The sequence below is a fragment of the Colobus angolensis genome, unplaced genomic scaffold, assembly GCF_000951035.1.
Source record: "Colobus angolensis palliatus isolate OR3802 unplaced genomic scaffold, Cang.pa_1.0 Scaffold48, whole genome shotgun sequence".
Taxonomy (NCBI): Eukaryota; Metazoa; Chordata; class Mammalia; order Primates; family Cercopithecidae; genus Colobus; species Colobus angolensis.
In genome coordinates, this window is record NW_012118265.1 from 13421490 (window position 1) to 13439108 (window position 17619).

The window sequence follows — 17619 nt, forward strand, 5'->3', positions numbered from 1 at the left end:
CTCAGCGCCTAGAGCGAGGTGCGAAATTAGTAGCCGCCCACCCTCTTCGCAGTTCCCGCCCCCAGGGAATTATAATTTCCTGGGAAAGTGTCTGGTTCTCGGAGAATCCTTGGGGCGGGGTAAAGGGGCGCGCCCGGCGCAAAATGGTTAATACAAAGTCTGCACGCGCCGCGGGGCCCCTCGTATGAAAAGTGTACGCGCTGGTGGCTGGGCACCCCTTTGCTAATTTGAGGGTTAGTTACCGGCAGGAAGTCTGGCTGTGCGAGAGGAACGGCGGGCAGAAGGGAAGCCTCAGGCTGGTGCTGGCTCCCGCCCCCAGGCCTCCTTGGGGGACGCACCTCGGACCCAGCGGGCGCAGGGTGCGGGGCACTGGGCCGAGGCGTTCGCGGCGGGCGGCGGGAGGCTGGAGCAGGCTCGGCCCAGCGGCTCACTCTCTCTACCTCCTCCCCGCAGGATTACCGAGAGGATGGGATGGATCTAGGCAGTGACGCCGGCAGCAGCAGCAGCAGCAGCAGCCGCGCCAGTTCACAGTCCAACTCCACCAAAGTGACCCCTTGCTCCGAGTGCAAATCTTCATCGTCGCCGGGGGGCAGCCTGGACTTGGTGTCTGCTCTGGAGGACTATGAGGAGCCCTTCCCGGTCTACCAGAAGAAGGTGATTGATGAGTGGGCGCCGGAGGAGGACGGGGAGGAGGAGGAAGAGGAGGACGAGCGCGACCAGCGAGGGTACCGGGATGACCGCTGTCCGGCCCGGGAGCCGGGGGACGTAAGCGCCAGGACCCGCGGGGGCAGGGGCAGGAGCGCCACCACCGCCATGCCGCCCCCAGTGCCCAACGGCAACCTCCACCAGCACGACCCCCAGGACCTTAGGCACAATGGCAACGTGGTGGTGGCTGGCCGGCCGAGCAGTTCCCGGGGCCCCCGCCGGGCGATCCAAAAGCCCCAGCCGGCTGGGAGCCGGCGCAGTGGCCGCGGCCCGGCGGCTGGGGGGCTCTGCCTTCAGCCCCCAGACGGCGGGACGTGCGTCCCGGAAGAGCCGCCGGTGCCACCTATGGATTGGGAGGCACTGGAGAAGCATCTGGCTGGGCTGCAGTTCCGGGAGCAGGAGGTACGGAAACAGGGCCAGGCGAGGACCAACTCCACCTCCGTAAGTTGTCCGGGGTGCGTGCCCACGCGCGCACACACGCGTACACACCCCGCGCACAGCCCGCACGCCCCCTCCCTGCCCTCCAGCCCGCGGCCCCATTCATTCTTCCTGGAGGGTGGGGGCCAGGCCGGAGAGCCTGCCGTCTGCTCCCTTGGGGATAAGGTTTCTCGGTCTGTGAGCTGTCTGGGTTTGCAGGATGGGCGGAGAGGAAGGAGGAGCAGCCAGAGGGCAGCGGAAAGTCGGGTTAGTGGAACCGGCGACTCATTTTAATGGAATTACTTATGGAGACCAGGTTGTGAGTCACTTGCCTGAAAATAAATCCGGGGAGATTCTGGCACCAAAAGTCAGTGCCTGCGGGGGATATTTCAAATCGTAATAGTTGTGGCTTTGTCAATCGTGGTGGCTCTCCTCTCGTTGCCACTAATGTCTCATCCGTATATAGGCTTGTCCCTATGCACACGCACACATTCTCCTACCCACACCACCGGTCTGGCAGCGGGGTTCGTTCCGTCTTGCGTTAAGCAGATGCTCCTGTATTTGGATAGATTGATTTTCCTCCTCTAAGACTTTCTTCCTTTATGAAACCCGAGTTATTGTTGACCTGGGGGAACGGGGTAAATGGACCTGTCAGGATAAGGGAGGGGTTCTTCCCTCGGTCGCCTGACTCACTCCCTCTGCTGTGAATCCCTCCTTGTTTTGATAACGGAGCCACTTACAGTTTCTTACCGGAGGCTACTGCCTCAATTCAGGAAAGCCAGACCGGGAGGGGTGCTGGAGTGGAAAAGAGGGAGGGAGGAGAGGAGGGCTGCATCTACATTAAGAATCTCTGGTAGGTTCACACTTGTCCCAACATCTTTTTTGCCCCTGAGAGAAGAGCAGATAAATGACTTAAAAGAAAACCATCATGAATGTAGCTCCCCTGTTTAGCACTGTTTTGAGATAAAGCAACAGTTGTAATTTGAAATCATTAATGATGACCCTAATTAGGGCTGAAGGGCATAGTTGAAAGAAGCTGCTTTCTGTGTGTGGCAGCTGTGTGGCAGGTGGGAAAATGCTTGCCTTGCAGGTGTAATTTTTGCGACACCAGGACCCCGGAGCTCCTGAAAATTGGGTGCATGCACTTCTGACTTCAGGGGTGAGGATGGTAACTGTTTCACAGAGAAATTTCCGTGGTTCTATCAGACAGAACCCTTGGCTGACAGCCTGCTGGTTAGTTTCCCTTGGGAAACTACTTATGAAATTAACACACTTATTTTAATCCCAGCTGTTTAGGAGTTTACCATAGCCACTAACAGAGGTGAAATCTTTCCATTACAGCCAATACTGTCTCTTGTACCTTGCAATAGAAAATATCCTTTTCCCACTTGGTGCTTGAGAAAAATACCTCATTAATACCCGGGCTAGAACAATGACTGGGAAATAAGCAAGAGGTTAGTTTACTATTGCATGACATTTATACATTCCAGGAACTTTTAATAATTGGGCATACGTGCAAAGTTAGGGTTTGATGGTGACAGTGAACTCCATTATTCTAAAGTTGTGAAACAAATTGTTTTTGAGCTCCCATGTATGTGCTGTGTGCCAGGAATGGTTCTGAGTGCTGTGGTTACACATCAGTCCACATGGGGCTGAAATTCTGGTGAGGGAAGGTAGGAATACAGACTGTCTTCCCTCCAGGAACTTAAAATTTGATGGCTTACCTAGCACCAACTCATACCCCCACACCCAACACATAAACACCTCTTCTGGTTATTGTGAAGACTATGAATCTTTTCTTCTTGGGCAGTCTTTGAAACCAATGGTCTTTGAAACCTAGTGAACAGTTTGCATATTTGCATATTTGGGTTTCTTTCCTTCACTTCCAGCTTTCCTGGAAATGCCTCTTCTGGTCATTTCCTCTACAAGTTACACAGAGAAATTTAGATTTCAATTGTGTCAAAGCAAGGATGTGTACAGAAAAAAGGGAGAAGGAGGTGGCATTTGAGGTTAATGCTGTATTTTTTCATGTTTTGGTTTGTGTTTGAACAAAATTACTAGTCAATGTTGGTTTAGAATAGTGTTTTACAAACAGTAAGTTACCCATGAAATCACCTTAACATTTTAAAAAAATGAAATAAAATAGAATGTTTGATAGTGTATTGCAGCGAGTCATAGTAAAGTTGGTGATTTTTAAAACTTTTGTTTAGTTTTATATGTATGCTGGGTTGCAACATAAAGTTTACTTCTCACTATGGGTCGCTGTTATAAAAGATTGAAAAGCACTGATTTAAATCTTGTTTAGTGCTGCCTGGAGTAAGTAAGGGAATTTATGACCATGAGGACAGAAATCTGAGAACAACAAAGGAGCGGTGTGGAAGAGAAGGCCTGCCTTGAGGGAATTGTTCAAATCCAATGATATTTTACCCCTCTTTAAAATGTCTTGTATGAATATATTTAAGTGGCATTAATACACACCACTAGCAGTGGGGTATACAATGAAAAGGGGATAGCTTCTCTTCACCAAGTAAGCCTATTCCTACTTCAGGGCTTTTGCCTTTTTGTTACCTCTGCTTGGAGGCAAGTGTCTGGTTCCTTCTCATCATTCCAGACTCAGCTCAAGTCTCACCAGTTCAGAGATGCTGTCCCCCACCACCCTTCCTAAAGTAAAGTAACAGCACTCCACCCCAACTCAAGCACTGCTGGTGTGTTGTTTTCTTAGTGCTTGTCACTGTCTGACGTTATCTTATTTTGTTCTCTATTTTTGGTTCATCTGAAATGTGGGTGGGAGTACAAGGTTCTTGTCTGTTTTTTAACTCTATAACCTATTGCCTGGGACATTCCTGGGATGGAATAGGTTCTCGAATATTGAATGAGTGAATGAATGAATGAATGAATGAATGTTTATAACAGCAACACAACCCACACCTAATCTGATTCCCATTTTACAGTTGAGAAAATTGAGGCCCAGAGAGGTTAAGTGATTTGCCTCAGGCCCAGTGAGAAACTTATGAACAGGGTTTTGTTCTTTCTTCTGACACCAGTCTAGTTTTTCCCCACTCTTTTTAATGCTTAAAATAATTTGAAATAAGAGGAAAGGAAGCAGCTCCCATCTCCCTGAGACTTAAAGGGTTTCCTATTGACAAGTCCCTTACTGCACTTCCTTAGAATTAAGGACGTAAGTAAACTGGGAAATCATCAAAACTCCCTTACTTATGAGTCTCCTTTCACAGACAGGTTTTTGTGTTGTTTTGTTTTAATGACATACTGTTGGGTTCTGCAGAACAGAATAGTGACAGAATTCACGTCTCCTCACTCCACATCCAGTGCTCTTTCCTTCCTCTCAGTTGCGGCGATGCACACAGAAGGATGACTGAAGTCTCAAAAATGTGATGACAATCATCTGTCCCTAATTCAGGAAAGATTGAGAGGCAAATTTAAAAACACACAATGTTTAGGTGGGATTTAAAACCTAGCACTGACCTTCACTTTCTGATGGGTTTAAACAACTAATCTCTCTCTTGGTAGCTGTGGAGGGTGATGAGCTTGGATGCTGTCAGGAACTATCTTTGGTGTCAGAGCCTAGAGGGGCCTGAGGAGTCCTGATGGAAACACTCTGGTGACTGGATCCTTGCTCCATCTCAGAGCTGGGGGCTCAAGACCGACCTCCAGCACCTGGCCCAGCCCTCCACTGTGATGTCAGCACCTGGGGCAGCCATATCCCCAGTAGTTCGCGTTGTGCCTGGTGCAAATAAATGCCTGACACATGGAAAGAGGGTGAGGGGCTCTACCCAAAACCAGAACTACTCCCGGAAGTGCCCCTTCCATGGGCAGCCCCTACTCATCTGGTGTCAGTGTGCTTCTCACAGTCCTGCCTTGGGCTTGTATTCCCTCTTGTGGGTGAACCCTCTTATTAAATTCAAGGGCCACAGACACAGTAAAGAAAGGGTCTGGGGTTGGTGCCTTTGATGTCAGATTAGGAGTCCTGCTTGCAGAAGTTCATGTTTCTCTTAAATTCTTGTCTTCTTGCCTACTGTGACTCTGGTGCACAGGATTGAACAGTTTTCCCTCTTATGACAGCAGGCCACAAACAGTCGGCTTTCTCTCTTCTGCTTCTCCAGGACCTTTGTGCATCACTGTAGCCCTCTTGCTCCTGTTCAAAAGACTCTGTGGACCTGTCGCCAAGTAGGGTGGGAGGGCCACTGCCTCAGTGTACTCCTATAATTACACATCTTTTTCTCTGTGTTTTTCCCTGAGGCTTCCTCTCCTTCAGGGGACGTGTGTTCCTCCGTGTCTAGCCTGTTCTCTGTCTCTGAAGACTCAGCCCATTTTGACTCTTTTCTTTAAAAATAGCTTTATTGGCCAGGCATGGTGGCTCAGGCCTGTAATCCCAGCACTTTGGGAGGCCGAGGCAGGCGGATCATCTGAGGTCAGGAGCTCAAGACCGGCCTGGCCAACATGGTGAAACCCCGTCTCTACTAAAAATGCAAAAATTAGCCAGGTGTGGTGGTGGGTGCCTGTAGTCCCAGCTACTCGGAAGGCTGAGGCAGGAGAATCGCTTGAACCCGGGAGGCAGAGGTTGCAGTGAGCTAAGATCTCGCCATTGCACTCCAGCCTGGGTGACAAGAGTGAAAATTTGTCTCAAAAATAAAATGAAAAAATAAAATAAAATAAAATAAAAATAACTTTATTGCAGTATGATTGACATACATCAGCTGTACATAGTTAAAATGTACAATTTGATGAGTTTTGACATATGTATGGCATATGTATGTGTTTTGACACACCTATGAAACCATCATGAAAATCAAGATAATGAACATCTTTAGCATCCCCAAAAGTATCCTTGCACTCCTTTATAATATCACCATCTTATCCCTAGGCAACCAACTGATCTGATTTCTATGTTATAGATTAGTTTATGTCTTCTAAAATTAACGTACGAAAATGGAATCACGCAATATGTGTGGATTTTTGTCTGGCTTCTTTCACTCAAAAAGTGATTATTTTGAGATTCATCCATGTTACTGTATATATCAGTAGTTCGTTCCAACACTTGCTGAGTAGTATTCCATTTTGTGGATATACCATTTTCATCTGTTGACAGACACGTGCATTGTGTCTAGGTTTTGGCTATTACAAATAAAATTGCTATGGACACTCATGTACAAGTTGTTTTACAGATATACACTTTATTTATTTATTTTTGGGACGAAGTTTCGCTCTTGTCACCCAGGCTGAAATGCAATGGTGCTATCTTGGCTCACTGCAACCTCCGCCTCCCGGGTTCAAGTGATTCTCCCACCTCATCCTCCTGAGTAGCTGGGATTACAGGCACCCGCCATCATGCCTGGCTAATTTTTGTATTTTTGTAGAGACGAGGTTTCACAATGTTGGTCAAGCTGATCTCGAACTCCTGACCTCAGGTAATCCACCTGCCTCAGCCTCCCAAAGTTCTGGGATTACAGGTGTGAGCCACTGTGCCTGGCCTGAATATACACTTTCATTTTTCTTGGGTGAATAACTAGAAGTAAGAATGGGTTGATCATGTAGTAGGTGTATGTTTACCGTATAAGAAGCTGCCTAACTGTCTTCCAAGGAAGTACTATTTTACTTTGCCATCACATGATGCTTAAAGCACTGAATGAGGTTTCCCCTCTTTCCCATTGCTCTATTCCATCTGCATCCTGCTTTCCAGGACACCTCCCTTCAGGTGGCTGGGTGGCTGCTTCCTCCCTCTTAAGAGAAAACAAGAAGAGAGCAAGGAGATCACTTGTCACATCCAACCAGTCTTTACTCCTGTTGTTTAAAAAAGGAATCATTTTTAAATTAGAGAAGAGCTCTAGTTGTAGACTCAACACATTTTAAGTGCAGTTTTATTATTTTTTAGTGCCTATGACAGGTGCATTTTCCTCATTTAATGAGAAGATAAGAACAATTTTAATTGACACGTTAATTGAAAGCAAATTCTTCGACGAAGTTATTTCCAAAGTACTTGAAAATAATTTGTCTTTTTATTTGTTTATACTATTAGCTAGTAGCACACTTTTTAAATTACCTACATTTTTTCCTAGAATGGTACCAATTATAGGTTATTTTCAGTGTATTGTTCTGTAAGAATTATAGCCCAGTTACTCCTTCCCCATCAATGACGCTACTAAAGTAGCTTAAATGGCTGAGTAGTTTATTTCCTTAGTTACTTGGGCTATTTTTAAATTACACAAGTTTCTGTTTTGTAGACTGAATTAAGATGTCTTTAGTATTCCTACAAAAATAGTAAAGCTTATAAGTTTAATGAGTTTTGTGATTCTGCAGCCTGGGGCACAGCATTGAAAACATTCTGTATGGAATGCAGCTATCACTTATTCCTGTTACTTGGAGAGCATGACATGACAGTGTTAAATTTTTTTTTTTAACTGTAATTGGAAATTACCAGGGTGAAATGTATTCTGTGCTTCAACCTTTTACCTTGAAATATCTTGTACTATAATGAAAAGTTCTTTGCCTACTTTCCTATTTATGATAATTTTTGCTTAAGAGCTACAAAGGCTGCTCTGTCTACTGGCATGTACGCTAGACTTCAAAGAAATATGGTTAGGTTTTTGTCTTTTTTTTTTTTTAATTAGGTTGCAGGTAAACCACAATTCTTAATTTAAACAATTCCTAATTTAAACAATTCTTAAAATTTTGAAAATATACCATTAGTTCTGGGGCTATGTGTGTGTACAATTATTATTGGATAGATCATTGTATTGTAGAACAGTCTTTGAAAATGTAGTTTGATTAAAGGAAATCTTTGCCTACCAATTAGTTTGTACATAGTGGACCTTTAAGTCATCCTCCGGAAAATTTTCAGGATGCACATCTGAAAAACAGAGACAGATATTCTTATCACACACTTGCAGAGCTTCTTGAACACCTCACCTCCCTCCATCCCTTCCCACTCTGCCTGCATTTCCAGTTCCAGACTCCTTGCTGGCATTCCTGACAGAAACCTCACACCTGACAAACATCAGGCCAGACTCATCAATTTCTGATTTTGATTCCTGGCTCTTTTGGTGACATCATAACTACTTTTTTTTTTTTTTTTCGGACAGTCTCACTCTGTCTCCCAGGCTGCAGTACAGTGGCACAATCTCGAGTCACTGCAATCCCCACCTCCCAGTTTCAAGCAATTCTCATGCCTCAGCCTCCGGAGTAGCTGGTAGTACTACAGGTGCCCACCACCACGCCCAGCTAATTTTTTAGGGATGGGGTTTCTCCATGTTGGCCAGACTGGTCTCGAACTCCTGACCTCAAGTGATCTGCCCGCCTTGGCCTCCCAAGTGCTGGGATTACAGGCATAAGCCACCACGCCCGGCCCATAACTACTTTTATCTTGAATTCTCTCTTGTCTTCTTATGGGTATGTCTCTTAACAGTCCAACTATCTTAAATCCCCCCTCCCCCTTAAGCACATATTACACATTCCCTGAAGTGTAGACATTTTATGTACAGTTGTTATCTGGTTGGTTGATATATTTTGTGCCAGCCTTTCTCTTTAGTTCTTTCATTTACTCAAAGTTGCTACACTATAAACTTTCTTATTAGTGCTAAAGTAGTAATTCCAAGTCCTTTCTTAAAAGCTTATCCAAATGCTGTGATATTACATTTGCATTTTATTTATTTATTTATTTTTTGAGATGGAATCTTGCTTTGTCGCCTAGGCTGGAGTATAGTGGCACAATCTCGGCTCACTGCAACCTCAGCCTCCTGGGTTCAAGTGATTCTCCTGCCTCAACCTCCTGAGTAGCTGGGACTACAGGTGCCAGCCACCATGCCCAGCTAATTTTTGTATTTTTTACTAGAGACAGGATTTCTCTATGTTGGCCCGGCTGGTCTCGAACTCCTGACCTCAGGTGAGCTGCCTGCCTCAGCCTTCCAAAGTGCTGGGATTACAGGCGTGAGCCACTGTGCTCGGCCTACATTTGCATTTTAAAATAGAAATTTGTTTTTATTTCTGGACCTCTGTCACTGAAGAGATGAATGGTCTTGTTTTCTTACTTTTGAAAATCGGTCCCTTAGTGTTTTAATGAAAAGGGCGTTTTCTGGTTCTTTTCCTTAGCTGCTAGATGCTCCGTGTGCTCTCAGTACAAATGCACTTTCTACTGTCACTTACAGGGAGACTATTTTGCACTAAACTTTTGTAGAAATTCAAGTGTCAATTGTGAAATTGAGCATTTTCAATAGAAGGGTAATAGGATTTTAGAGATAGAAAGGGATTCTGGGAGATCATCTCATCAGACGCTCACTATTTTCAAAGGAGGAAACTGAGGTCTATGAAGATTACACATCTTCACCCAACTTCCTCAGCCCAAGTCTGACCCAGCCTCAAGTCACCCGACTCCTAATTCCCACTTTTAATGACCTGTGCCCCACTTCAGTGCTTCAGTGGATGCCACCTTTAAAATTTTTTTTTTTTTTAAAGAATGGGTGTTCCCCAGATTTAATTTGGAGTACAGATCCAGTTTCATAATTTAAGAGCTTTCAAAACTGGAAGTAGATTCTAATTTTTATCATTTCGTAGAAAAGATTTCATTTCATTGTTTTTTTCCTTTTTTAAACCTACGTTGTCAGAACAATTATAAAATTACTTTCTTCCTTTTAGACTTCAGCTCATCACTGTGTATGTTTCTAGCAACAGAACAGTGCTCTCCCTGGATGACAGAAAGCTAGGGGAGAGAAGATTTCTGTGTGGTTCACCCCACAAGTGAAGACAGATTTTGTTCGTCTTAAAAAGTACCCTCCAAAAGGAGAAATAACAAAACCAAGAAAGGGCTAGTAGGAAAGATATTTGTGGGGTTCAGAAGCAGCCCATAAAATAGTCTAGATTAGGATGCCTGACATAGTTAGAATATGTGTGAGAACTTCTTATTCCACTTGTATGCCACTTATTTGTACTTAGAATTTAAAAGGCTTGCTGATTTTTAGTGTTTTTGAGTGTTCCCTGGTGAGAGCAAGAAATAGAAAAATGAATATAAGGAAAGAGAAATACATTTGGGTTTTTATTTGTGTATTTCCCCAGTTAAATTTGTAGGACTGAGCTGTCCTTAATTATTTGTCTTACATCCAGGATCATTCTCCTTCACTTACCAAGTCTCCAAATCTGTAAGAGCTCTCCTTATTTCTCAGATGCTCTTGCTTCTTTTTGTTGTTTGTGTATTTGTTTTGTCTTAGTTTTGGCTACTACTTCCGTTTTGTGAATAATTATCTTCCTGTCTTCTGAAAATGGAAAATAAAAAAAATAAAAAGTAATTGTTGCCCTTTGTATGTATCTGTTAAATAATTATGTCAATCATGTTCTGTCACCGATCCTTGTCACTTGTCTTTATCTGTTCTCATTTTTGCATATACTTAATCTATTTTTTCTCTCCATTGACCGATTTTTCAATATTTGCATCATTTTATGTTATTTTCACTTTTTCCCTACTCTAGTGGTTTATTTCCCGTAAAGTGTAGGTAGTTCAAAAGATGATGTTTAGGCTAGGAAAAGCCCAGGTGGTAGGAATGATCCCAACCAGTGTTTTGTTCAGCCCCAGGTTGATAGTTTTTTAAAAGGTACTTGTAAACCCACTTTTTTTGCTACCTCTAACCAACGTGTGGTTGTATTAAAGCCAAACTTCCTGAAAGCTAAAGAGTTACCAACTTTTTTAGTTGGATTTTGTGTATCAGGTTTTCTAATTATTGCCACTTGTATCTGTACATTTTACTGATGCCTCTGTATCTCCACCCAAACATTTCATATTTATGTGTAACCAAATAACCTCTTTGGCTCATCCATCATCAGCAATATCACATTAATCATTTTCTTTCTTTTTTTTTCTTCCGTTTCTCAGTCTCTTCTTAGTATTTACGGTTCATGAAAGTGACTGTGAATCTTTCTTCCTTGGGGTATTAGCATAGTAGACCCAAACAAAAAGCTTCAATTTTTATGGGTTACAAGAAGCACTGCATTAGTCTGCTCCTGATTTCTGCAAGTTCATCAATTCAAGAGGGTTTTATTGCCCATGTCCGAGATGATTGATCCCTACAAAACTCTGCCTTATAGAAAAAATGTCTTAGTTACTCACAGAGTTGGTTTTTGTTTTTGTTTTACAACATATTGCAAAAAACTTCTATCAAGAAAGTATGTGGGGTTGGGCTTTTCCAGGTGCAGGGGCAGGTGATTCTCCATTTGCCACAGGTTGATGGGGCTACTTTTCAGGATGCTTGGGAAAGGGCAGAAACCATCTCTGCAGCCTCCCAGCCAGGACTTCAGACAGCGGATGGTCTGATTGTGCCTCCCTGGGCATACCCCAGCTGACTGGGTCATGCTGTTTTCCCTCAGCAGCACACGCCCCTTGCTTTCTCCTCTGAGATCTCCCCACTGTAGTCCTCAGCCTACCTGTTTCGCCTTTCTCTCCTGTGCAGGTTACCAATTCAAAGTCCCTAAGAAAGTGGCTTATCTAGCACAGGGTGCCTGTGGTGGCCGGGACCCCCAGGCCCACTCTTGTACTGCCTGATGTTGGAGAGATGAGGACAGGCACTCCCTAGCCACCCAGCTGTGCCAGGGTCGGCCTGCCCACACGTGGGTGGTAGTCATGCCTAGAACAAAACAATTGGTAAGTCTTGGCAGCTCCTAAATGAATGTAACTTGATTCTGCTTCCTTCTTGATTTGCCATATATGGAGAGAACTTTGCTTTTTGAAAAAGTTTAAAGGGAATGAGGTAATTTCCTCATAATTCCTAAGATCTCCGGCAGTGTTGTAAATATAGATTCGAGGTTAGAGTACTAAAAAATAAAAACAAAAGCAGAAAAGCTGCTGTGCTGTGAAATGCCAGGGTATTTTTAATGTCAAGTCCAGCAGCATAATAGTTTTTACCTCTTTTCCCCACCTAAAGAAAGAGTAGTGTTAAACTTATTTCCAAAATAAAAGGAGTCTGAACCTCTAGGAAACTGGTACAGTATCATCTTAGAAAAGAACCTAAAGGCTAATATACACTCATAAAAATAACATGTTTTCAAATAGTTTCAGAACCAATTCAGTCTACTGTTTTTCTCTTCATGACACCAGTAGCTAAAAATTACCCTACTTAATGAAAATTGCAGACGATTTTTTTTCTTTATGCAGTCTTACATAATTTTTGGTCCATTTTGACCTAGTCTGACATTTTATTTTGAACAACTACATCTTAAGTGCTCTGCCCTTTTTGTTTCCACTCTAAAATTGGTTCTGCAAGGAGTAAGAGAGTAGACCATTGGGATTTTATGTTTGAACACTTAAATTGTATAACCAGTAATCTGTTAGAGTTGTTATCCATCCTACAGTGACCCCATCATCTAACCCAAATAGCCTTTAAAATAAGAGCTCATTCTAGAAGAACAACTTTAGGCAGCAGTAAATTTAAAACATTTTGAATACCTGCTCTACTGTGGTATAGTGATCTAAATATTAGATTTATTTTTCTTGTGTCTCATATAGAAACTCTAAACAAAGCAGATGAACAGTTGTGTCTGTATTAACATATGACTAAAGCCCCTATAGAGTTCCAGTGTGCTGAAAGTCAAATTAAAGCTCTCTTTTTTAGTAAACAGTCACACTGGGAATGAGAATATTAGAGCCAAGAGGGACTCCAGAGCAAGGGTGGCAAACTCGGATGCTTCCAGAGGTCACATAGGCAACCCATAGGAGCAGTGGGCCCAGTGGGAGAGGACCCTGGTGTCCTGGAGGAGATGTCCCGGGGTAAAGGGGCAGCTGCCGTCAGTTGCCGCCTGACTTCGTGCCATGCCAGAACATCGTCTCAGTGTTCTGATGTGTCAGGAGCAGCCCAAGATCCAAGCCTGAGATGTTATGAGAACTATCTTGACTATTACACATTGGCAAATAACTTTAAATATACATATACATTTGTGAGACTAACAAATATCTGCTGTCCGGAATACTGCCTCTAGGCTACCAGTTACCCATCTCGCTCCTAATCCAACCTCCTCACTTTTCATAGGAGAAAACTGAGATCCAAAGAGGCTAAATGTCTTACCTGAAATGAAGATGAGTTGGGGCAAGGTGGGACCATTTGCCAAGAGGTCTGGTGAGATTGTAGAAGAGATCTTAAGGAGGAAAACCCATGAAGGAGTGTTGTTCTTATTTATTGACACCAGAGTAGCTCTTTTTTTCTCCTTTCAGTGCTTAAAATAATTAGAAATAATAACATCCAAAGGAAAAAACAAGACCCACTACACACCTCTAGTTCACTTAATTTTTATACACATCCCATTACTTAGCATTTACTTTTCTCTTTCATCTTCAAAGCAGTTCAAAAATTGATTTGTTATTTGTAGTCAGGGAAATGTATCATGATTTATTTTTTATTATTTATGAATAATAGAAAGGGAAGAACTCTTTAAGAACAGAGTATCCGAAATGTAAACACACACACACATGTGGCCTCAGCTGTTCATCTGCTAGAAATTCATCTGAAACCATTTAATTCCAAGGGGTGGTGGTGAGTCTTTATAAAATTTCTTGTTATACAGAATCTAAAGAAACTTCAATATTGCTCAGTCATATTGAGACTTTATTTAATTGTAATTGTCGTACATAATATGGTGGAGGACCTGTTGAAAATGTAAAAGTTGGGACTTTTTTTTCCTCTTTGGAACTATTGGCTCTAAGTACAAAGTTAACATAGATTCCAAATAAATTAAACAATTTTGGGATGTTTATTCACTTTTCTTTAGAAAAATAGAAAACATTTTTTATGTATTTTTTAAACTTATTTTGAAATAATTTTAGATTTACAAATAAATTACAAAGATAGTACACAGAGTTCTCAAATATCCTTCAGCAGCTTCCCCTTATGTTAATATCTTATATAACTAGGATATGTTTTTCAAGCTATTCATTTTTCAAGAAATGAACATTTACCCAATACTATCACCTCACCTACAAACTTTATTGAGATTTATATTGGCTTTTGAAATTAAAAAGGGTATACTAAAACTATTAGAAAACTGTGATAATATATCCTTATAGGCTGTGACTTGAGGAGGGAGGGGAGAGTTAGGTTCCTCCACATTCTACACTGCCCCTCCACAAAGCCATCCCAAACAGGCATGAAATTTAAGTAAACATGGTGCTAATATATTTGCTATGTAAATGCTTTTGAAGACAAGCCTCTTCTTCCAATCAGGTTGCCTTGCCTCTATCCCTCGTCGGTGGAACTCTGGGGCTGCCTCTGGAGAAGACAGATGGAGTGAAGGGGCAGATAAAGAGAGAAATACGTGCACACATGGCCTGTGGAGGGTGAATCTCCTTTGTCAGGGAGGAAGGAGTGAGGGGGCTGTATTGTGAGTTCTGAAGTGTAGAAATAAACTTGACCACAGTCTGCTTTCCATCTGGGCTGTGGACAGCCACAAGTTCTCACTTGTTATTTGCTCCCTGATATCCAATTTTTTTATTGTTTTAAAGTAGAAAACAACTTTTCAGCTTGGGAATTTACTTCTTTAAAGTTAAGTTTCTGGTGGAATTGTGAAGGCTCTATGAGTGTCCGGTGGAAGTCTTGGGAGAGGGTACGTTACAGGCAACCCACAGAGGTGTAAGTGACCTGTGGAACAAATGACACTCAGGATGTGAAAGGATTGGGTTAAGTCATGAGGAACAGATTAGAAATGGTATAGAAAAAGGTTTGGGACTCTTGCAAGAGTGGAAAAGGGAAGGGAAATTGGCACGTCAGGATGTTCAATATTTGTTGACTGATTGAATGGTCAGAATTTCAAAAACTAAATCACTAATGGGCACCAGGCATAGTTTTGTTGCCCATAGAAGGATGTCCCCGGTCAGGTGCAGTGGCTCATGCCTGTAATCCCAATACTTTGGGAGGCCTGGGTAGGCAGAACACCTTGACATCAGGAGTTCGAGACCAGCCTGGTCAACATGGTGAAACCCTGTCTCTACCAAAAAAACAAAAACAAACAATAAACAAAAAAATCCCGAGTTAGCTGGGCTTGGTGGCACACACCTGTAATCCCAGCTATTTGAGAGGTTAAGGCAGGAGAATCGCTTGAACCCAGGAGGTGGAGGTTGCAGTGAGCCAAGATCACACCATGGCACTCCAGTCCGTGAAACTCCATGGGCTCCATCTCAAAAAAAAAAAAAAAAAGAAAAGAAAAGAAGGATGTCCCCATGACTCAGTGAATTCTCATAGAGCATCTGGCATCTGGTTTTGCCAACAGGATCAGTAATTTCCTCTTGTTAAATTGCTTTAAACTAATTATATGTTCAATATATTGTGGATTATGATAGCACTAACTCAACATTTCTTTCAGGAAAATTGTGTTTTCTGGACCACAGTGATTTGAATAGCTCCTTCAACTTAGATATTCTTTTGAAGTTCATTACATGCTGTGCTGGAAGACGGGACATATTGGAAATACCCTCCTCTATATTCTTAGGTTCTTCCTCCTATGATACACGTTCATGGGTTTTGGTACCCAGCATGAGTTACCCTTCCTAAGAGCTCCCAGCTTCCTTTTGAGGAATTACCTCTTCTGCATCATACGTGATTTTGGTGGAAGAGTAATTACAAGTGGCTGACTCATGTTCCGGGATTCTCAGCTTGAGCTCCTCCTCCTCCTCCTCCTCCCCTGGCTCTGCTGCAGGTGGAAGAGCTCCCAGGGACTTTATGTCTAGAGCATTTGCAGCAAAGTCCTCAGGGACAGTCGGAGGCCCTCGCAGTACTGACTGTTGCCAAACCCATGCTATGAAGGGACCGAGGCTGTGACTTCTGCTTCCTGACCTTGTTTCTACTTGTTTCCAAAGTGCTGCTCCACTGTCTGCCTCCTGTTGATTCCATGGGTTTGTTAGCCAGTGTTGGTTTTATTGCTTGCAAGTCAGGAACCCTCATTAATAACAGTGGGCAGTCTCTTGACTTAGGACTCAAGTTCAAACCATGACAGGTGAAGACCCAGTATTAATAAATACATTTCTCTTGCCCAGTCATTAAATATCAAAGGTATAATGGACTTTAGAGCTCATCTGGCCCAATCCCCTATATTTGCCTCCAGTGGTGAGGAAATAAACACACCAAGTGAAAGAGATGTTCAAAGTGTCATAAATTTAACATGCCAAGTCGGCATCCTACATAGAGACATCAGGGCTCACTGGTCTCGGCATCTTATCCACACACCCTCACCATACTCCTTTACCTCTGTGACCCATAGTGTCCACTTATGGGATGGGATGACAGGGCAGAACCTAGCGTGGCACCAGTGACCTTGGAAAGGGTCACAGGTAGCTAGCCCCCACAGGGATTCGACCTGTGACTCTGGTGGTGTTGATACCAAGATTCAGACACTGAGCTGACATGTCAGCGTCTAGCTGCAGCCCCAGGTGTGCCTGTGTGCTCTGATGCCAGCTCAGACGCGTCCACTTGATGAGGCGGAGACTGTGAGTGAGGAGGTGGCTATCAGCAGCCCCAGGAATCAGATTGTCATCTCCTTATGATTATTGGGGATAAAAACAACTAGTTTTACAGCATAAATTTTATATTTTTAATGTGAATTAAAGATTGCTTTCTAACCATTCCTTATCTTGTAGAAACTGTTCTTGTGTGTTCTAAGCGTAGCAAGCAAGTCTCTGAATTCTGCGGGCTTTTGTTCTGAATCCATTTTGGAGCAAGAGTTATTTATTTATTTATTGAGACAGAGTTTTGCTCTTGTTGCCCAGGCTGGAGTGCAATGGCATGATCTCAGCTCACTGCAACCTCTGCCTCCCAGGTTCAAGTGATACACCTGCCTTAGCCTCCTAAGTAGCTGGGATTACAGGTGCACGGCACCACACCCAGCTAATTTTTGTATTTTTAGTAGAGATGGGGTTTCACTATGTTGGCCAGGCTGGTCTCAAACTCCTGATCTCAGGTGATCCATCTACCTTGGCCTCCCAAAGTGTTGGGATTATAGGTGTGAGCCACTGTGCCCAGTCAATAGTTGTATTTTTAAATTGCTTATGTGAAGCTTTTCAGCAAAGCATAGCACACAAAATGATGTCTGCCAAGAATTTTCTTAATATATGCCATTATTTTTTCTTCATAATTTTATTCAATGAGTGAATATTGATTGAATGCCCACTATATGTTAGGTATGGAGGACAGAGAGCGGTGGAAATTGACAGGGAGCTGTCATGGAGCTTGCGGTCATACAGGGAAGAGTGACAGAAATCACATCAACACACAAATGTGGTGGGTGCATCCCAGGAGGGCGACAATGCAGGAAGAAGTGGACAGACATACACTAAACCTGACCTAAGGAGTCACTTGTCATCCCTTCCCAGGACAGGGCTTCTTTGTGGCACAGGACCACTAGCCTTCATACCCTTGCACTAAAAATCTAGAAAACATCCAGAAATTATAAAAAAAAGCAAGCATGTTCACATTGTGTGGTATTTAATAATAATAGCTATTATGTATTGAATTTATTTGTAGA

The 17619-nt window shown here is 43.0% G+C and overlaps 1 protein-coding gene and 1 long non-coding RNA gene across 6 annotated transcripts in view; one reads left to right on the plus strand and one right to left on the minus strand.

The window, feature by feature from the left end:
- LOC105523974 (schwannomin-interacting protein 1) overlaps positions 1-17619 on the plus strand; it is an 833968-nt gene that overhangs the window by 699007 nt on the left and 117342 nt on the right. For 2 of the 5 annotated variants that reach the window (XM_011959051.1, XM_011959053.1), the window contains one exon: positions 454-1146. The exons of 1 other annotated variant lie outside the window; for it this stretch is intronic. In XM_011959051.1, the coding sequence (XP_011814441.1) occupies positions 454-1146 (693 nt within the window). Of the gene's footprint in view, positions 1-10; positions 234-453; positions 1147-17619 lie in introns of those variants that run through there. 2 more of the 5 variants (XM_011959055.1, XM_011959054.1) reach the window with 2 other exon arrangements.
- LOC105523975 lies at positions 1386-4644 on the minus strand. The gene is made up of 3 exons (XR_001003681.1): positions 4606-4644; positions 4336-4531; positions 1386-1747 (listed from the first exon to the last, which is right to left on the minus strand). It is a non-coding gene; the product is annotated as an uncharacterized LOC105523975 (long non-coding RNA).